Source organism: Schistocerca gregaria, chromosome 7 (genome assembly GCF_023897955.1).
Source record: "Schistocerca gregaria isolate iqSchGreg1 chromosome 7, iqSchGreg1.2, whole genome shotgun sequence".
Taxonomy (NCBI): domain Eukaryota; kingdom Metazoa; phylum Arthropoda; class Insecta; order Orthoptera; family Acrididae; genus Schistocerca; species Schistocerca gregaria.
Window position 1 is genome coordinate 449,676,161 of NC_064926.1, and position 23,208 is coordinate 449,699,368.

Here is a 23,208-nt window from a genome sequence, read left to right on the forward strand (position 1 = left end):
CTTCCCGCGCCCGGGTTCGATTCCCAGCGGGGTCAGGGATTTTTTCTGCCACGTGATGACTGGGTGTTGTATGATGTCCTTAGGTTAGTTAGGTTTAAGTAGTTCTAAGTTCTAGGGGACTGATGACCATAGCTGTTAAGTCCCATAGTGCTCAGAGCCATTTGAACCATTTTTGAACTCGGGCCAGACTTCTTTTTCATGGACGGTAACGCGCGACCGCTTCGAATTGCGCAGTTGAAGGAGTCTTCGAACGAGAGGATATTCGGTGAATGGACTGGCCTACCCATTCCTCAGCCTTTATCACGTGGATCAGATGCGGGATGCATGGGGTAGACGTACTGCAGCACTCCACGTGCACCAACGACAGTCCAACAGTTATCCTACGCGCTGGTGGAGAAATGCAACTCCCTACCACAAAAACTCCTTACCAACATTGAGGCAAAGCATTGTCGTCCGTGTCCGGGTTCGATTCCCGGCTGGGTCGGAGATTTTATCCGCTCCGAAACGGGGTGTTGTGTTGTCCTTATCGTCATCATTTCATCCCCATCGACACGCAAGTCGCCGAAGTGGCGTCAACTCTTAAGACTTGCACCAGGCGAGCGGTCTACTCGTCGGGAGGCACTAGTCACACGGCATTTCCATCTCCATGCCGTCGGTGGTGATCACACACCCTGAATCTTGTCCCGCCTTTTGTAATGTCCAGGGGCCCATCATGAATCGCGATGACTGCAGTATAAGTACTGTGTTTGAATAAAAGTGCCGTTTCCCTCCGTCTCATTCGCAGTGCTCATCATTTGAAAGTTACTTTCGTCCTTCAGTTTTGCACATCGGTTTATGATATTAGACTAGTATATGGACTTCCGCGGCACATTGAGGACTTACTGCGCCCAGTGAAAGAGAACTTGTGTCAGACAGTATCTGGTGTGCACAATATGCCGTGTGGGTGTGGCGAAAATCGTAGCTGAGCGCTGTTCTGAAAGTAGACGGCACATCAAGAACAAACATTCTAATAAATCAGCGATCGACAATCACGCCGTTAAGGAAGGGTACAAGAACAACTTCGAGAGCCCGAACATTCTCTCCCACGCATCGACTTCGTGGGATTCTGCAATGAAAGAAGCGGTAAAACTAAGAGTGTGCAAAAATGGTTCAAATGGCTCTGAGCACTATGGGTCTTAACAACTGAGGTCATAAGTCCCCTAAAACTTAGAACTACTTAAACCTAACTAACCTAAGGACATCACACACATCCATGCCCGAGGCAGGATTCGAACCTGCGACCGTAGCGGTCGCGCGGTTCCAGACTAAAGCCCCTAGAACCGCTCGGCCGCAACCGCCGGCTACGCATCTACACCAGCAACTGTGGCTGAGATGGGGGTTACACAATATGAGTGGTGCCTGCAAAAGAGACGGTATGGCTTCAAGGAAATACAACCAAAAATCGTTACCCTTAAGGGGGTAGGTGATGCTGCGGGTGGTCTCCGTTCCACTTACGCCCCTAAAATGCGGTCCGCTAGGGGAGCGAAGGCTTTCTGCCACATTTGCGTTTGCGAATCCCACATTACATGTGACGTCACTCCTCCAACAGAAGTTAGAATTCCAAGCGACTTCGCCCGACCAGTAAAAGGCTTGTAACTAGAAGGGAAGCAGCTCTCGGCAGACAGTTATCTTCCGACGGAGGGGATGGTGATTATCTTCGAAAGCTAGAGCAGGTATTCGCATTCTATGCGATACCAAGGCAGAGAAGATTTTATAAGCATAACGATTTGAGGGCGAAGTCGCCTTCGATTCCGTCCCGTCCAGTGTAAATCGGGTTTTAATCTGCGAGTAAGTTTCATAACAGTGCACACAGCGCCGCAGAGTGAATGATTCATTCCGATCGCCAGCAGCTGACTTACGATGCAGTCAGCAGGGAGCAGCGCGTAGCACAGACGGATGAAACCGCACACGCGGCCTTTACGGCCGAGAACACATTCCCGCATTTTGCGTAGCGAACACGAGAGTTGCCCGCGGTGACTGCGGCAGTGGTCAGTAATGAGGGACTGGGAACCTGTTCCCCGGGGAGGCCCGCTGAGTCAAGACGCGCCCTGGTGAGTCACGGGGCGGCGACAGGTTGTCTGGACAGCCGGCGGGGTAGGGCTGCCGCCCCAGGCGTGGGAGTAGCCGGCTTGCGCGAGCAGCCCCAGGGCTGCCAACAGCGGCCGGCTGACTCAGCGCCGGGCACGGGGCCCGGGCTCCTCCCCTCCCCCCCCCCCCTCTCTCCTGGACCCTAAGCTACTTCCGCTGTACATCTTCATCTCCTTCGCAGCGCCCTCATATCTGCACCGAGGGTGAAACTTCATTCCCCTCTTCGGGTTCCCAATATCTGGGTCATTATCTCGTAACTTCTCACGTGCCTAAGGTGTGACACAGTCACGCAAGACGCATGTGCCTGTTTTATTGCGTTTAAAATGTCGAACAGTCTGATATGGATGCTGGATGAATATTTAATAGTCACTAGAGACAAGGCAACTATTTCGTTGATGCTTTTCGACTGCACTCATCTTCAGAATATCTGGAAAAGGTTACAAAAATCAGGAGTAGCACAGAGATGGTAGCTAAAAGACAAACAAGACAATACACTGAAGTGTGCATGATATACGCGTACCTAGTCATGGGGAAGAATGTCATGCAGGCAATATGGGATCATGTGTGGCAGATTTCAAAACGTAAGAGTAGGTGCACAAGGCATGCAATAACGCCTGAGATGACAAAGTAGCCAATAGGTGGTGATAGTGGCATCATATCGTGGTACCGAATGCCTAAAAAAAAGATGGAAGACGTAAAAGAATGGCTGTACAAATGATAAACGAGAACAACATAAATAAAAGGTAAAAAATATACCAAAAGGACATGCTCAGATAATATGTTCATACTTTCAGTTAGATATACTGTATGATTTTAGCAATGGTGCAAATCGCAGGCTACTTAGGGTGTCTACTTTCATAATCTAATTCCCGGATTCGCCATTAACTATTTACCAACTTCCAGCATTAATTACAATATTGCGTGTGTTTCTGTATTACAGTAAACGTAATGGAACAATGCAGCACTTCACACATCGAAAACATCACGGTTAAATTGCACGAGACACTAAAAACGTACTGGAAAATGGGAATGATTGGCACAGAAAAAGCTATTTTACATTTAAAAAAGTTGTTTTTATTATAGCTGGACTCACCGATGTTTACCATTTATAATCGATAAAATTTGAGAAAAGAACACTATCTTCTTGTAACTGGTTATTAGCTTTTACGAGGCTGTGCTGAAAAGTAACGCCTTCAAATTTTTATGTGAAAATTTTGAAAGCTTTTTAAATAAAATAGATGTTATTACCATTCTACATCTTTATTCTTCATGTCTATATTTTTATTTCTCAACACAGTCACCCTAGCCGGCCGCCGTGGTCGAGCGGTTCTAGGCGCCTCAGTCTGGAACCGCGCGACAGCTACGGTCGCAGGTTCGAATCCTGCCTCGGGCATGGATGTGTGTGATGTACTTAGGTTTAAGTAGTTCTATGTTCTAGGGGACTGATGACCTCAGATGTTAAGTCCCATAGTGGTCAGAGCCATATGAACCATAGTCACCCTGGGTACGAACACATTTCTCCCATCGAGAGACCAGCTTGTTTCTACAGAATATTTGTTGACGAACCCACACCTCACCCCAGCTTGCACCGCTTCGTCACTGTCAAAGTGAAGTCCGAGAACTCGTTCTTTCAGTTCTGGAAACAGACAAAGGTCGGACGGGGCCAAGGCGGGACTGTGTGGAAGATGATTACAGGATGCTGTTTCTCAAGCACCGATATAATTAAGTTACACACTGACATGTTACACGCCACAATCCGGAGCCCTCTAGTGGCAGATGCTTCATATATGTAGACAGGAGGAATAAAGATGTATAGTGTGAATAACGTTTGTATTATTTAAAAAGCTTTAAGAGTTATCAAATAAAAAATTCGGAGGCATTACCTTTCAGCTCGCCCTCGTAAAAAAAGTAATAATTACGTGTCCAAAAATACCGACATGCTGAAATTGATTTTGATCTCAGTTTGATTTTTTCCTAACCTATGAGAGCAGGTAGGGATGTTCTATTAACTTTTTTCAATTGAGTCCAATACGGATGAGTTTAAACTGATCCGTTCATCTGAAAATGATTAGAATCACCCAAAAAACCTTAGTCGCAACGGGGTAGTTACAACTAATTTTATTTTTTTTGGGTCAGTGTTGTCCACTGTCTCAAACAAACGAATGTGAATGTGTGCAACATCTATCACAAAATAAAATCAATATTTATTACTTTTGTTTCCCTATCCAAAGATAGGGATTATAGAGACCGAATACTTCTAGCCAGATCTCAGAAAACTGGAAATGGGGTTCCTAATTAGAAATATATAAAAGGATAATACTAGTGCTACAATTTATCCTACAAGCAAGGGTAACCCCAAGAAAACCTTCCTCTGAACCAGGACTTGGAAGTATTTTAATTTTTGTGATAATCTGAGTGCCTAACGTCTGTAAGGCAAGCGAATAGTGTGTGTAAGAAAGTACGGTCGCTAACTTGCTCAACATATAAGGCTGTAGACACATGCAAAGACAAGAAAGTATCACTCGATGATATTTCCGGAGTGCATCCAGTCGTCATTTTGTATCACGTACGATTTTGCAGTTCGGCACCACCACACCTCTTCTCGTGAGCCGTCGAAGACTGACCTCGGCTTTTAGCATGCGTCAAGATCGTAATTGCAAGACCGTCCCTTCGCAGTGTCTGCGCGCAGCGTCTTCGACGGCGGTAAGGCGAAACCCAGACGTGCGGCGGGTTGCCGATCGCTATCACTGTAGGCGTACACTGTTGTCTGTGTTGAAGGCAAACCGTGGAAGCAGGGGCTTTTCGTGTCTTGCCACTTAGGCCATGCATGTCCGGCCCGTGATTGGTTTCAATCCGGCACGCGGAAGAAAGTCGTTAAAAGGCGAGATGCTCTCATTGTGCTCCACCCGTAACACGTTTCCGCGTATCCGCCATTCTGTTATCATTTTTCCAGTTCACAGCCACTATATGATAAGTTCAAGTGATTTAGACTTTTAAACGTTTTAAAACGAATGAAGATATAATGGCATCAGTTATTCAGTGTCACAGAAACAACCTTTGCCTATGCGAACAGTCGTCGAAAGTATTTTTGGACAGCTGTTAAGAAAATGCTTGCTAATAGTGTTTGTAACACACTAAAATTCAAACACTCTGGTCGAAAATGACAAACTTACTCCTAATTGCTCGTCGACAGGGAATGAATGTCTCATTGCCGTGTTTTTTTCTGTTCGTTCTGGTATTAACATCAGTAAATAACTCTTATCCATTTTGGACATATTAGAACACTACAACAGTTTACACTGAAGGTAATTTATTATGAATAGCTGCAACCAGTTGAATTTACAGCAAATTATTTTTCTATGATGACATGTTTCGATGCTTGGCATCTCGTCTTCTGATGTTTATTTACGTGTCGTGAACATTGTTTCTTTACTAAAGGTGTTGCGGAATTTTGCAATGGGAGTTTTTAAGACAGCTACCACAAAATGTTGTAAGTAAAGAACGAATGTTCACGACACTTAAGTAAAGGTAAGCATTTGAGGATGGAGTTAGCACAAAATGAATGAACTCTCAAAACAGTAAGTTTTGAGGCATACTTTGTTGGCGAGGCGTGTCGGGAAAGGGGTTCCACTGACGTCGGTGCGTCACACCGTAAAAATTAACGTCATGGTCAGTATAGTATTGTGGATGTGAATCAGGCCTGCGGTCACCAAAGTTTGCCCACGAGTGTCTTAGACCATTTATGATACAAACTACGCATGATGTCATTATAACGAAACCAACATCTGATACACTAATGACAGGTGACTTTTGGAACATTGTTCAATAATAACAGCATTTCTGCTAAAGGTTTCTTTATTTCAGTGGTTAAATCCTGTGCAGCATTTGGTTGCAGCGAAGATATGTGAAAGGAAGTAACATTTTATTTTGCAGGTAAAGTTCAAATGGTTCAAATGGCTCTGAGCACTATGGGACTCAACTGCTGTGGTCATTAGTTCCCTAGAACTTAGAACTACTTAAACCTAACTAACCGAAGGACATCACACACATCCATGCCCGAAGCAGGATTCGAAACTGCGACCGTAGCAGTCGCACGGTTCCGGACTGCGCGCCTAGAACCGCGAGACCACCGCGGCCGGCAGCAGATAAAGTAGTTTTAAAAACCAAACACAATGTATGTAAACATTTTTCCAGATTAAGTCAGTGAATTTACTGGCCGAAGACGAGGACTGATATCATTGCCTAGCAGAAGAGAGTGGTCTGCTATTTGAGAGTATTTATTTGCGTCTAATTCGAATTAAGTGTACAGGGCCATTATATTTATGTATTTCGGAATAATAAGCTGGTCCTGAGATCTAAAATATGATGAATGACGAAAATTTTAAGACAACAGAAAATTAATATCCAACTCACTGCAAGAATTTTCTCTGTAACCAGCGTTTTCTAATGTATTATTTTCCTCATTTTGACACTGTTTCGGTATCTGTACGGGATCAAGCAAAAGTCAATGAAACGTAAATGCTTATCTTCTGTAAAAAAACGGACATTATGGAACGGATGCCATTTCTTATAAAAGTGTCAGAAAACATTTCACAAGTTTCTTTGAGGAGTCGTTAGAAAACTAAATACTCCCTGCCAAACTGACATTTTGTCTTCTGCTCCTGTTCGTTGCCCTTACCACGTGGCCAAATGTAAAAAGGATAACCATCGCAGAAGTATTCGGAATTTCTAAGAAATGAAGTTAAGTGTACTACTACTAGTATATCAAATCGATCAGTTGTTAAAATAAGTGCTTGATTTCGGCTATACACGAGAGATACCGTAACTTTGGGCTCCACTTTGCGTAGTGCGTAATGATAGAAACTCGACTTTTAGCCTCCAATCGCGAGACTTAGATGTTGGTTTCAAATCTTAACACGGCGGAGCCAGAGCTGTGTGTGCTCCTCATGCATCTGAGTATAACCGTTACCCAACTTACAGCCGCTGTCCCGATGGTATGGGTCATCCAGGCATCGTGGCAGAACGCTGCGTAGAACAACAACGCTACACTAACCTTTTGAACTCGACCAAGTCTGCCATTGCTGAACGTTGTGTATTTATTTACCACCAATAAAATGGAATACGAAAAACAACCATTTTGGGCTACTGCTATTTCATTTTGGGATTCTATTATTAAAGTCCGTGGTGGAAAATCTTATTGACCGGGTCGGGGCTATGAATTGCGTTTTACGCATAGAATCCCATTATTTCCAGGGTTTGTTCTCAGTGAAGACTAGAAAGTACGCCTAGAGCCATGGGGAGCGGACACCCACCGCATAGCCGATTTTAGCATTTCCGCTAGTGAATTGTGCGACGTAGGTAGCTGACATTCCTGAACGTTTTGGGTTCGACGAATGACATCTCCCTTCTCCATCTGCTCAGAGTGGTATAAGAAGCAGCCTCAATGTTTAACTTCATGTAACAATTCGGAATGCTGTTACTGAATGTCTCCCGCGCATATGACAGTGTTTGCCACCAGGGACTGATTTATAAACTTGCCACACAGGAAATACCAAGCTCTCTAGAGCAAATACTCGTCAGCCGTTCCTACCTCATCGATGTGCAGAGTCGCAGCTGTCGGTTTTCAGGAATGCCTCAAGGTTCGTTGCTAATCCATTTCTTGTACACCACCTACACCGCGCAGACTTCCCGTCGTCACCTAGCATTTGGAAATACATATACGCCAGACGATACGGCACTCACCTGCAGGCTTAAACGATCTGTAGTGATAAAGGCTTTACGATGCCTGTAGAGCAGGGTTCCCCAAATCGTATTTCGCGGAACACTGGTGGAAGTGAGTACGTGATCCGCGGAAAACAGGGCGTTCTTTTGACATTTTGACGACACTAATTGTATTTTTAAAATTTTGTAATGATTTCCGTATTATTGCTTACGATTTGAAACTGAAGTAATCACTGTATAAGACAACTTTTTTCATATTTTTTAAAAAAATATTATCGTTCAAAATAAACAAGGTGATCCATCAAAGTACTAGGATTCTGAAAGTGTTCCGTCAGAGGAAAGTCTAGAAACACTTGCTGCAGAGATACCGCAATATGGATAACAGATTGCGCACCCACTCAAAAGTCAGGCGCGATTCCTTTCGAAACAACATCATACTACACGAGAAGCAAATACCATGAACTCCGAATGCAAAACATCTATATGTTAGAATTGATCGCGACGAAATCTAGAAGTAATTTTGGGTGCTCTGCACTCAATGATTAATCAGAAATATACATTTTCTGGGGACTGTGGACTACCGCTGTTTAGGGCATCAGTACGATTAGTCATGGACTGCGCCTGCCCAATATGGTGAACTGGTGCCAAGATACTTACTGAAAAAGCTCAACGGATCCAGGATTATTTCGGTGCATCTAAGATGTCCCAAGAATATACCCGCCTGCTACCATCACGAAGCTTCAGGGAAAATACAATTTCTGCAACGGTTCAACGACCACGCCGCAAAATTATATCGTAAGTAGCGGCACCAGAAAAATTCTCTCACCTGAAGCTTAGATCAGCGCAACGAAGACACCGACAGCTTCAAGCAACCCATGCTACTACTGGACAAACAGTAGAACAACCATAGATTAGATGGTAGCAAATAACAGTTGGCACACGTGACGACAAAAACTTAGAAAAAGCAACCCTCATCTGCACTAGCAGGCAATACCTTCCACTAAAGTACTGCACTTTATGGAGAAATAGGTTGAATCTATTCAGAAAAAATGGACGACGTGGCGCAGCCGTCAGAACAAAAAAAATGGTTCAAATGGCTCTGAGCACTATGGGACTCAACTACTGTCGTCATTAGTCCCCTAGAACTTAGAACTACTTAAACCTAACTAACCTAAGGACATCACACACATCCATGCCGGAGGCAGGATTCGAACCTGCGACCGTAGCAGTCGCACGGTTCCGGACTGCGCGCCTAGAACCGCGAGACCACCGCGGCCGGCAGCCATCAGAACACTGGACACGCATTACCGGTGGGCGATGGCTCAAATCTGCGTCCTGCAATTCAGATTTAGCTTTTCTATGATTTATCTTTGGAACATATTTTGTGTTCGAACACTGTGATTTATCTTGAGGAGAACGGTCTATAGACACACAGTCAACACTGATTTAGAAAAGATCGTTCTTGTGAAACACAACTATCTCTTTACACAAACGAGAATTGGGTGCTATTGACAAGGGATTTCAAATGGATTCCGTTCAAAAATGGTTCAAATGGCTCTGAGCACTATGGGACTTAACAACTATGGTCATCAGTCCTCTAGAACTTAGAACTACTTAAACCTAACTAACCTAAGGACAACACATAACACCGAGCCATCACGAGGCAGAGAAAATCCCTGACCCTGCAGGGAATCGAACCCGGGAACCCGGGCGCGGGAAGCGAGAACGCTACCGCACGACCACGAGATGCGGGCGTGGATTCTGTTCAAATGGCTCTGAGCACTATGAGACTCAACTGCTGTGGGCATCAGTCCCCTAGAACTTAGAACTACTTAAACCTAACTACCCTAAAGACATCACACACATCCATGCCCGAGGCAGGATTCGAACCTGCGACCGTAGCAGTCGCACGGTGAATTCCGAATTTCTAGATTTGCAGAAGGCTTTTTACCCTGTACCTCACAACGGCTTGTAATCAAAGTGCATGCTTACGGAATATCCTCTCAGTTATGTGATGTATTTGTTGTTTCAAGTCAGAAACGTCGTAGTTCGCAGTAACTGACGGAAAGTCATCAAGTGAAACAGAAGTGATTTCTGGTGTTCCCATAGGTAGGCCCTCTGTTGTTTCTTATCTACATTTAGGAGACAATCTGAGCAGCAATCTTAGATTGTTTGCAGATGATGGCGTCGTTTATTCTCTAGTAAAGTCATCAGAAGACCAGAACCAATTACAAAACGGTTAAAAAAATATCTGTATGGTGCAAAAATTGGTAATAATGAAAAGTGTGAGGTCATTCACAAGACTGCAAAAACGAATCCGTTAACCTTTGATTACACGATAAATCAACCAAATGTAAATGCTGTGAGTACAACTAAATTCCTAGGAATTACAATTCACGAACAGCTAAAATTGGAATGAATACATGTGAGATTGTGGTGATGACGAACCAAAGACTGCGCTTTATTGGCAGAACACTTAGAAGATGCAACGTATCTACCGAAGGGACTGCCTTCACTACGTTTGTCCGTCCTCTTTTGGAGTACCGTTGCGCGGTGTGGGATCCGTACCAGGTAGGATTAATGGAATGCATCGAGAAAGTACAAAGAAAAGAAGCAAGTTTTGTATCATCGAGAGGAGTGAGTGTCACGGACGTGATACAAAATTTGGGGTGAACATAATTAAAGCAAAGACGTTTCTTATTGCGGCGGGATCTTCTCACCAATTTTCAATCATCATTTTCTCCTACGAATGCGACAATATTTTGTTGACGCAGGCCTTCATAGGGAGAAACGATCATTATAATAAAATGAGGGAAATGAGAACTCGCACAGAATATGTAGGTGTTAGTTTTTTTCCGCGCGCTACTCGAGAATGGATCGGTAGAGAATTATAGTGAAGGTGGTTCGATGAAACCTCTGCCAGGCACTTAAATGTGATTTGCAGAGTATCCATGTACATACATGAAAAGGTTGCGGCCGATTTCGTTCCACATCCTTCCCGAACGCCATCTTGTGTTGTGTCTTTAATCTTGCTTCCCATTAGTCCTATTCAGAAGAATTTGACAGCCGACATGATTCTACGACGGTTCAGCTGCATATGGCACTAGTTGAAATATCATTATTCGCGGTAAACGACGGCCAGCTCTGCTCTCGAAACATCATTGAATAATCAGTACGCCGAGAAAATTTCAAAATTCACACCACAAAGACTTGGCATACAAAAGATTAAGTTACACTGAACCGGAGTCGTGTGCGTAGAGCAGTGGCGATGAAGCGACAGACTCTGCTGTTGAGCTGGCGCCTGGTGAGGAGCTGGGGAGCCCGTTTCCCTGATGCTCTATTTAGATGGGAGCGAGTCACGCTGTCTGCAGTGCGATGGGAGCAGACGGGCAGATACAAGGAGCGGCTTTGTCCCACTTGCTTTCGCCGACCCTGAAGGCAGGCATTTATATTCCCGCTTCTGCCAACTTTCTAGATATTGGCAGGGATACTCCGATTGGAGACCTCAACAGTGCTGGGTGCGTACGTGCGAGAACTAGAACAGGTGCGCCTAGATTTTGTACAGAAATCAGACCTCACGTCACTGGGATGTGGCGCTATGTTTCAAACACGGGAGGAAACCATTCACCAAAGCACGTTAGTGGACGATACTTTTCTTTTTTAGGCTTCCGCATCTCAATCACTAAAAACGGAACTCTCACAAGATCACTTTGTTATCAGTCTGGTGTCTGTCTGTTCGATGGCCGTGCGGTTCTAGGCGCTTCAGTCTGGAACTGCGTGACCGCTACGGTCGCAGGTTCGAATCCTTCCTCGGGCATGGATGTGTGTGATGTCCTTAGGTTAGTCTTGTTTACGTAGTTCTACGTTCTAAGGGACTGATGACCACCGATGTTAAATCCCATAGCGCTCAGAGCCATTTGAGTCATTTGTCTGTCCGCTTGTTGAAAACCACCTTTCTCAGCAACGGGTAGTTATATCGAGTTGAAATTCATGCCGCACACTGATGTCTACAGCCCCTAGGCGATGACAGAAACTGAAGCTTTCAAGTCAAAGATGCGGCCATTTATGTCAAACTCACTCTTCAAAACCCATAGGGTACTTCCAATTGACGTGGAATCACGAAATTAGCAGGAAACAAGGATGCACGACACAATCAAATAAATAAAAAAGAAATTGTTAGTTTCTACTTACATCAAACGAAAAAATATTGTTTGTCATTTCTTATCCGACTGTCTGTCTCTCCGTGCGTCTGTTAGGACCACATTACTCAAGAGTGGGTGGGCGTATCAAGTTGAAATTTATGTCACATCTTGAGGTCTAAGGTCTCTTGGCAGTGTAATAAATGTAAGTCCTTCAGTGAAAGCAGTCGAATGACATGGTCATTTACGTCACATATTTTCATGCTAGCAAAATTATTCATCAAAACCCGGTGATCTGGAATCATGAAATTTGGCAATAAACAAGGTATCACAGTATAAGTAAAGGAACAAATCTTAAACTGTTAATTCGTAGCTATACCACACGAAAAAACTGTTTGTTTCTCTGTCTGCTAAGGCTCCTTTTTCTCAGGAGCGAGCAGACGTATCAAGTTGAAAATTATGTCACATGCTACGGTCTATGCTTCCTTGGTGTTATAAAAGTTAAACTTTCAAAGTCAATGCAATCAAAAGATGCTGCCGTTTATGTCACACTTTGTTTCTCGCGAACTCACTCGTTTAAACCTACACGGTACTTCCCGTTGACCTAGAATCATGAAATTTGTCAAGAAGCGAGGTTTGAACATGAAACTAAAGGAAAAATCCGAAAATTGTTAATTTATAATTTTATCCCACAAAAAATATTTCTTTCGTCATTTGTGACCCGACTTTAAACTTAAAAAAATTTCTCGAAAGTCTTGGAATCACCGGGACCGATATCTTACCAGTATCAATGTCGATAACAGGCATAGATTATCGAGATTCTCGATTTCCGGGATCGATGAACTGTCTATATACATAACTGTGTTTGTACTGAACACTTATAGCGCGAATCCTACCCGCACCGAGCCAATTTTTAATGAAACTTACTCACCTGGTCATCTACTTGTCTAATGCGGTATCATGTATTAACATTCTCCTCATACTTTGATAAAAAAATCCAAAGCGTATTGATGCGACTAAAAGTATAACAGTATGAGTGGCAGCTATATTAACTAACACAAATGTTTTTTTTGAATTACGGCATTTCCGTAATTAATTGAGTGACAATGAAAGTATCCACCTATCAGTTGAAGACTAATGAACTTGTGACATAAGCAAACACTAGTGCGTTACCTAGATCTCATTTTCTCGTTAAAAATTTTCGCAGAGACTACTTAGAAAATTTCGCGCTCATTTCCAACATCCAGTTTGACAGAAAACTGCATAAACAGACTACGCTTTGCATTTTATGAACTCTGTATGTGTTTTTAAGTGATGCTTGCTCGAATATTTTTTAAGTCACCAATGTATGTTTAAAAACTGGTCAAGCTACAGAAAGTAACAGTAACGACTAGCAATTTACATTTCACTATTTCAGTAGAAAATGCAGCATTTCAGAAGTACAAAGTGCATATGCGCAGCCCAAATTTTTTAGCGCTGCTCGCGACAACGAGTCTGTTCCACAGTGATGTCACAGCTTCAGCCTGCAGAGCTCAAGAGAAATGCGGGCCCCACAACGAACCAGTAACATTACACCAGATGCATTGCCCAACATACATCACGAATGAAATCAAGACCCTAAGCTGTCAATAGGCGTTCATATACATGAACGGGGACAGTTGAAAATGTGTGCCCCGACCGGGACTTGAACCCGTGATTTCCTGCTTACATGGCACACGCTCTATCCATCTGAGCCGCAGTGGGCACAGAGGATAGTGTGACTGCAGGGATTTATCCCTTGCACGCTCCCCGTGAGACCCACATTCCCAACTTAATTTCCACACACTACATTCGTAGTGGCCCCGCCCATTACACTCATTACTCGCGGCAGAAAATCTTACCGAGTCCCATAAGACATCGGGCAATGCGTGTGCATCCAGCACTGAAGAAGAAGGTCAATGGCCGGTTAACCTTAACTATATGAAGATGGTATCTGTTCTTTCGGGCCGGCAGGTGTGGCCGAGCGGTTCTAGGCGCTTCAGTCCGGAGCCGTGCGACCGCTATATATAGCACGAACGCTCTGCTACGTCAGGGGCCAGATGGGAATACAGTTTGTACGTGAAAGGGTACCAACTACAGTCATTTAACTTTGTCATTTGTTATCGAGTGCTTGACAGCATTTAAACTTACAGCTATGAAGTATTAAATTCATGTGAAACAATAAGTTATTCCCCGCCGCAAACATTCGTTGCAACTCGTAAGATCTGTAGTGCATAAGCTGTGACGTTCTTTACATACTGTTTTCCTGCCCACCCCAGAGAGTTCGAGATGTGTGTTGCGTAAGGTTACTAGGTGACGTCACAAGATCGTTGCGGGGCCCGTATTTCCCATGAGCACCGGTCATCCAATAGCTTACTGCCCAAACTTAATTTCTAGTATGGACCTTGAATTTTAGTTGCCAGCATTTTTATTGTTAACAAAAGGTGTTTACTTGATGAAGTGCGTTATTAGCAAGTTCCTTTACATCACCTGAGATGCGTTTTGAAAGGGGTTCACACCTAGCGCATTGGTAAGGTCAAAACCACGATTTTGAGACGTGATTGAAGGAAACGAAAGTATCGCAGGAGTCACGGACTCTTGAGAAGTTCATCACATTTGTAACAGATTCGCAGCGTTTCCCAGGATGGAACGCACAAACTTCGTCTGGTTAAGCTGCGCGGGCGTGACTCGTGAGACAGGAGCGCGGCACGTACCTTGACGAGCTGCTGTATGGAGAGGGAGGAGGCGCTGCGCATGTCCTCGCACGAGCTGTGGTGCTCGGCAGTGAACACCGAGTCGTGCGACACGCTGAGCCCGGCCGCGCCCAGCGGGCCGCCGCCCACGCCGCCCGGCGCGCCGGCGCCGCTCCTGCAACAGCCGCCGCCACCTGCTGTCATCACCGCACCTCGTCATACCATCAAGCCATTAGATCATTAGGAAACCTCCGATACCTGCAGGTATCGATCACTTCATTTATAAACAACAATAATTAGTGGCAAATCGATTTCTGTGTAAACCATATATTACGTTCACTGGATATGAACTGAACAATTTTGTTGTTGTTGTTGTTGTGGTCTTCAGTCCAGAGATTGGTTTGATGCAGCTCCCCATGCTACTCTGTCCTGTGCAAGCTCCTTCATCTCCCAGGACCTACTGCAACCTACATCCTTCTGCATCTGTTTAGTGTGTACATCTCTTGGTCCCCCTCTACAATTTTTAACCGCCACGCTGCCCCCCAATGCTAAATTTGTGATTCCTTGATGCCTCAGAACATGTCCTACCAACCGGTTCCTTCTTCTTGTCAAATTGTGCCACAAACTGCTCTTCTCCCCAATTCTATTCAATACTCCTCATTGGTTATGTGATCTACCCATCTACTCTTCAGCATTCTTCTGTAGCACCACATTTCAAAACCTTCTATTCTCTTCTTGTCCAAACTATTTATCGTCCATGTTTCACTTCCATACATGGCTACGCTCCATTCAAATACTTTCAGAAACGACTTCCTGACACTTAAATCAATACTCGATGTTAACAAATTTCTCTTCTTCAGAAACGCTTTCCTTACCACTGCCAGTCTACATTTTATATACTCTCTACTTCGACCATCATCAGTTATTTTGCTCCCCAAATAGCAAAACTCCTTTACTACTTTAAGTATCTCATTTTCTAATCTAATTCCCTCAGCATCACCCTACTTAATTCGAATACATTCCATCATCCTCGTTTTGCTTTTGTTGATATTAATCTTATACCCTCCTATCAAGACACTGTCCATTCCGTTCAACTGCTCTTTCAAGTCCTTTGCTGTCTCTGACAGTATTACAATGCCATCGGCGAACCTCAAAGTTTTTATTTCTTCTCCATGGATTTTAACACCTACTCCGAATTTTTCTTTTGTTTCCGTCACTGCTTGCTCAATATACAGATTGAATAACATCGGGGACAGGCTACAGCCCTGTCTCACTCCCTTCCCAATCACGGCTTCCGTTTCATGCGCCTCGACTCTAATAATTGCCATCTGGTTTCTGTACAAATTGTAAATAGCCTTTCGCTCCCTGTATTTTATCCCTACGACCTTCAGAATTTGAAAGACAGTATTCAAGTCGACATTGTCAAAAGCTTTCTCTAAGGCTACAAATGCTAGGAACGTAGGTTTGCCTTTCCTTAATCTTTCTTCTAAGATAAGTCGTAAGGTCAGTATTGCCTAACGTGTTCCTATATTTCTACGTAATCCAAATTGATCTTCCGCGATGTCGGCTTCTACTAGTTTTTCCATTCGTCTGTAAAGAATTCTGTTGTTAATTAACAAAAAACATAAATACCTTAATGTTAAAAGTAACTTTAAATACACTGTAAGGAATTATCTGTATGGGACAGATGTTTTGTTGAAGGCAATGAGTTTCACAAATTGAGCAAGTCAATAACGCTTTGGTACACATCCGGGCCTTACACAAGCAGCTATTCCGTCTGGCATTGATTGATAGAGTTGCTAGATGTCCTCCTGGGGGACATCATTCCAAATTCTATCTAGCTGGTGGGTTAGACTGCTGATTGGATAGCCCTGCCCGTACCCCGCATAATGTTCTCAGCTGGGGAGACATCCGGCGACCTTGCTGTCCAAGTTAGGGTATCCCAGTTTGGTATCCCACAGCTGTCCACGGTGTCTCCCGACTCATCTTCGGCCTGTACTCTCACCGACTGGAGTAGCATTGTCTTCACTGATGAATCCCACTTCGAACTGAGCCCTGATGACCACCGAAGACATGTCTGGAGACTCCCGGACACCGATGGGATGCCTACCCGGCTGTCGCCAGTCTTAAACGGCCAGAACAGACAAGAGTGATGGTCTGGAGTGCCATTTCATTTCATAGCACGACCCCATTGGCTGTCCCCGGCACCCTTACAGCACAGCGATACGTCAACGATATTCCACACCCCGTTTTATTGCCCTTCAGGACCAGCCATCTTGGGCTACATTTTTGCAAGATAATGCCCGCCAGAATTTGTACTACGTTTCTTCGTATGTTCCAAACACTACCTTGGCCAAAAATGTCGTTAGATCTACCCTCTACTGAGACCGCTGTAGAATTGTGACCAGAGCCCTCCAACGATCTCGGGATTTTGACGATCTAAAGCGTCAATTGGACAGCATTTGTATTATATTCCTCAGGAGAACATCCAACAGCTCCGGCAATCAATGCCAAGCCGAATAACTGCTCGCATACGGCCCGGAGATGGACCAAAGCGTTACTGATGATTCAAATGGCTCTGAGCACTATGGGACTTAACATCTGAGGTCATCACTCCCATAGAACTTAGAGCTACTTAAACCTAATTAAACTAAGTACATCAAACACATCCATGCCCGAAGCAGGATTCGAGCCTGCGACCGTAGCGGTCGCGCGTTTCCAGACTGAAGCGCCTAAAACCGCTCGGCCACACCGGTGGGCGACGCGTTACTGACGTGTTCAGTTTGTGAAGAAATGTGGTATTACTGACCCATGTGGAGTCGGTTGTACGAGGTAGACATGTTTGTGCAGTCATAGGGAGCTAAGCACGAGATTTTATAATTACCCAGTATGGGAATTATTACATTGATTTTGCGCAGAATGACAAATATCTTTAAATTTCATAGCTCTGGAAATATAATTCCAATTGAAAGAGCATGTCACAATCTACATACAGACATACATACAGACTCTTCATCCCACCTTACGGTGCATCGCGGAGGGTATCTTTTACCACTGCTGCCAAATTCATTTCCTGTTCCACTGAAGTGATGGGACAAATATGATTCCCCAGCAGCCCTGATTCTTCTGATCTTGCCTTCCCAGTCATTACTCGGGATGTACGTTACTGTCAGCAGAATCATTCTGTGGTAGGTTGCTTTCTCAAAAGTGTCTTGCGAAAAGAACCTTTTCTTGCCTACAGGGATTCCCACTTGGTTTCACGGAGAATTTCCGTAGTACACTACTGGCCATTAAAATTGCTACACCAAAGAGAAATGCAGTTGATAAACGGGTATTCATTGTGCAAATGTATTATACTAGAACTGACATGTGATTACATGGCCGCAGCTCGTGCTCGTGCGGTACCGATCTCGCTTCCCGCGCTCGGGTTCCCGGGTTCGATTCCCGTCGCGGTCAGGGATTTTCTCTGCCTTGTGATGCCTGAGTGTTGTGCGATGTCCTTAGGTTAGTTAGGTTTAAGTAGTTCTAAGTTCTATGGGACTGATGACCATAGCTGTTAAGTCCCACAGTGTTGAGAGCCATTTGAACCATTTTTGTAATTACATTTTCAGGCAATTTGGGTGCAGAGAAATCAGTACCCAGAACAACCACATAATAAAGGCCTTGATACGCCTGGGCAAAACCTGGATGGCGTGTACAGGTACAGCTGCCCATGAAGCTTCAACACGATACCACAGTTCATCATGAGTAATGACTAGCGTATTGTGACGAGCCAGTTGCATGGCCACCATTGACCACACGTTTTCAATTGGTGAGAGATCTGGAGAATGTGCTGGCCAGGTCAGCAGTCGAACATTTTCTGTATCCAGAAAGGCCCGTAAAAGACCTGCAACATGCGGTCGTGCATTATCCTGCTGAAATGTAGGGCTTCGCAGGGATCATATGAAGGGTAGAGCCACGGGTCGTAACACATCTGAAATGTAACGTCCACAGTTCGAAGTGCCGTCAATGCGAAGAAGAGGTGACCGAGACGTGTAACCAATGGCACCCCATACCATCACGCCGGGTGATACGCCAGTATGGCGATGACGAATACACCTTTCCAATGTGCGTTCACCGCGATGTCGCCGAACACGGATGCGCCCATCATGATGCTGTAAACAAAACCTGGATTCATCCGAAAAATGACGTTTTGCCATTCGTGCACCCAGGTTCGTCGTTGAGTACACCATCGCAGGCGCTCCTGTCTGTGATGCAGCGCCAAGGGTAACCGCAGCCACGGTCTCCGAGCTGATAGTCCATGCTGCTGCAAACGGCGTCGAACTGTTCGTGCAGGTGGTTGTAGTCTTGCAAACGTCCCAATCTGTTGACTCAGGGATCGCGACGTGGCTGCACGATCCGTTACAGTTATGCGGATAAGATGCCTGTCATCTCGACTGCTAGTGATACGAGGTCGTTGGGATCCAGCACGGCTCCGTATTACCCTCCTGGACCCACTGATTCCATATTCTGCTAACAGTCATTGGATCTCGACCAACGCGATCATCAATGTCGCGATACGATAAACTGCAATCGCGATAGGCTACAATCCGACCTTTATCAAAGTCGGAAACGTGATGGTACGCATTTCTCCTCCTTTCACGAGGCATCACAACAACGTTTCACCAGGTATGTGTATGAGAAATTGGTTGGAAACTTTTGCTCATGTCAGCACGTTGTAGGTGTCGCCACCGGTGCCAACCTTGTGTGAATGCTCTGAATAACTAATCATTTGCATATCACAGCATCTTCCTCCTGTTGGTTAAATTTCGCGTCTGTAGCACGTCATCTTCGTGGTGTAGCAATTTTAGTGGCCAGTAGTGTGTTTGCGAGTTGATCGGAGCTACCCGTAACAAAACTAGCGACACACTTCTCTATTGGTTCAATGCCTTCCCTTTATCTGACGTGGTGGAGATCCCAAACACCAGAGCAGTACCCAACAATCGTTCCCATATGTATTCTGTACGCGGTCTCCTTTAAAAGACGAGCTACGCTTTCCTAGAATTCTCCCTATAAACTGAAGTCGACCATTCGCCTTCCCTAAATCCGATCTTACGAGCTCGTTCTCCACATAGCGTTGGGAGGTATGTCATAGATAATCGTATTCAAGCAGCACACCACAAATACCGTATCTGAACAATAGAGGATTTCTTAGCTACTCATCTGCATGAACTTACAGTTTTCCACATTTAGTACAATCCGCCATCCATCACACCAAACAGAAGTTCTGTCTAAGTGTGTATCCTCCTACAGTCACTTCACAACACTTTCGCGTACACTTCAGCGCCATCAGCAAACAGTCGGAGATTGGTGCTCATCATATCCGCTAAATCGTTTATGTACGTGAAGAACAAGAGCGGCCCTATGACAGCTGCGTGGGACACTCCTGAAAATACAATTGTCTCCGATAAACACACACCGTCCACTCAACGTAATGGACTTTATTACCTACAAAGTCTTCGAGACACATATCTGAGAGTGTATTCCATACGCTCGTACTTTTGTTGTTATAAGTGTCGCATCTTGCGAAACCCTCTCCGGAAATTTAGTAATATGGAATATGTCCGTTGCTCTTGATCCATGGTTCGCACGGTATCATGTGAGAAAAAGGCAAGCTGAGTTTCGCACGTGCTACGCTTTCAAAGTCCTAGCCGATTAGGGGACAGAAGCTTCCATGTCTCAAGAAAATTTATTATTACATATTTATTCGACGGGTTTCGGGTGTTTCAACTATCAGCTAGAAGAAAAAATAGTAACATTGCTGATTTAAAAATACATGTTTCTAATAAAAGACACTTCCATACACCAAATGTAGGAATGGTAAAACATAAAATGCAACATAATCAGAATTTGACAAACTTTTAAAAAACTTAGATAAATTATACATGCACTCCTGGCAATTTACAGGCGACTGACATTCTAGGCCTATGCACTCACAGATGTCCGAAGAGGCGTCCTAGCCAGCAACACCACACGAAGAAACGGCATGAGATTTGTGACGTCAAAATGTGGAATGGCATATTTGTGAAATCATAACATATAATTTTAGATTTTAGAGCGCTCCCTAACGTGAAAAACGGAATAACTCACGACAGATTTTCGTAAAGCGCTACAAAAAGCGAATCAACGCGACGTAAGGCCGAACTTAACAGACGTCCCATTCGAATACAGCTTTCACTTGGTTTTCCATAATTGAGTTTGCGTACTCTGGAACTGCGCTGTTTAAAGGTACCGGCGCATTAAAGTAAAGCTGCCATAATTCCGAAAACTTGTATTCCGCTTGGAATATAGTGTTGCCTTCTTCCAACCTGATAGCTGTAGTGCAACGTACAGTTTAACGTGGACGCTGAACTACGGTGCAAAGCAGTGATAAGTGACAAAAATTCAAGGACTGACCGGACTGGCACGTTAAAGATACAAAAAATACGTGTCTTTTTGGGTATGATTTGCTACAGTAAAATGTTTTAGAAGCGTTAGTGGTTAAAAGTGCCATCGTATCTGTGAATGTTAAATATTGATGGAAATAAAAATGTCTGTAGACGTTATCCTCAACCAATGACAATATGCATCTGCAATGAAAACAGACTGAAATACAAATTTTGATAACTATAGCGACATGTGCATGGCGTAATTGGCGGCGTAATCCTTTCGCAACTTCGAAGCCCGAGCTGCATTCGCTTGGAATATAAAAATGAAATTACTCACAGATTTTCTGAACTTTGTTAACTTTTTCGGATATGTTACAGTACATTGTGACAAGGAGGAAACTGAATATTATTAAAGTTTTATTTTCAACGCAGCAAGCGCCTTTAAACGCTTTAGAGCTGCAGCGATGCTCACGACGTTTTCTCCGACAGTCTTCGAAAAACTCCAATGAAATTAACGGAGATGTTCTGCGTATGTCACCGAGCGATGAGGCACAGTGCTAACTCATTGGACTCATTTCTGGAAGACGTTCTGTGGCTGCACGAAAGGCACTATTCAACATGGCCGCGTTGCTGTCAGGGCTCCTCCGAGCCATAATCCGTAGGTAGCGGTCATCCACTGCAGTAGTAACTCTTGGGCGGCCTGAGCGAGGCATGTCATCGACATTTCCTGTCTCTCTGTATCTTCTCTATGTCCGAACAACTTCGCTTTGGTTCATTACGAGACGCTTGGACACTTCCCTTGTTGAGGGGCCTTCCTGCCACCAAGTAACAATGCGGACCCGATCGAACCGCGGTATTGACCGTCAAGGCATGGTTGAACACGAGCCGTGTACCTCCTACCTGGTGGAATCATTGGAACTGATCGGCTGTCGACCCCCCCCCCCCCCCCCCGTCTAATTGGCGCTGCTCGTGCATGGTTGTTTACATCTTTTGGGCGGATTTAGCGACATCTCTGAAGAGTCACAGCAGCTGTATTTGTGATCCCATATCTATAGTCAACGTCTATCCTCAGGAGTTCTGGGAACAGGGGTGATGCAAAACTTTTTTAGATGTTTGTATTATTTGTGCTCGGATGGCAGGCGCAGATGTGAAGGAGTTACGATGTAGGTGGTACCCATCACTGTGACGCTACCTTTTGGTGGTGAGACATGGCTGACCAGAGCTTTGACGACGAGTATTGCCTGCCCTCACGTTCCCATGCAGTTCAACATCGGGTCACTGTCACACCTGAATGCTCCACAAATATGAATATTGCACGAATCGACAAGCTGGCCAAATGGAGACCCAAAATGAGGTTCCTTTTAAACTATCATGTTCTGACAATGATGTCCCACACGAGTACCCGGCATCTCTCCGTCCGTCACTGTGATCACTCAGCATCTGATGATGTTTACGCCCCTTATACGCCTTTCCAAGCCCGGTAACAACATTAAAGAAGAACAGCACTAATGCTCTTTGGTTGGTGTTCTACGTGTCACAGAGAATTGTAACCATATCCGACCCTGTTTTCTGGTTGCCTGTCGGCCTGTGTATCTGACTTTGACGTATCTGTTGGTGCCACTGTACTGCTACTTATCGGATAACTTGAGCAAATAGTGACTGAAAAGAATAAATCATACGGAATTGGCCTTAAATGTAGAACATTCACATAATCTTTGGCTGATATTTGCGTCACTTTTTCAGTATTTTTTGTTTTTACTGTATCCAACCAATGAGGTTTCACTTTCCTCTTTACCATCTTCTGTAACATATTAGCATGCTCAACACAAACCATACATGTTAAGAAGCCTTCATTAGTGTCATCGTGATCTAAGGGTGTTTACTTTTGTTGGGATAATGAGGATGTTTGAAGTATCAAACAAAGTTTATTTGGGGCGTCCCTGCTGATTGAAAATCGAGTATTTCGATGTTTACAAGCAGTGACAATGAGCTACAAGTCGGCCATGTGGCTGCAAAAGGAGATGGAAGTAGATTCTACTTGTTGTCCATCTAGTTAGTCGGAAAGTGACTAGCGACAGTATTTATACTGGGTAAATATACTAG

At 44.4% G+C, this 23,208-nt stretch overlaps 1 protein-coding gene across 3 annotated transcripts in view; it reads right to left on the reverse strand.

Annotated features, from left to right (window-relative positions):
- LOC126281243 (uncharacterized) overlaps positions 1-23,208 on the reverse strand; it is a 981,147-nt gene that overhangs the window by 302,870 nt on the left and 655,069 nt on the right. For all 3 annotated transcript variants that reach the window (XM_049980028.1, XM_049980026.1, XM_049980027.1), the window contains one exon: positions 14,720-14,873. In XM_049980028.1, coding sequence (XP_049835985.1) covers positions 14,720-14,873 — 154 coding nt within the window. The remainder of the gene's footprint in view (positions 1-14,719; positions 14,874-23,208) is intronic.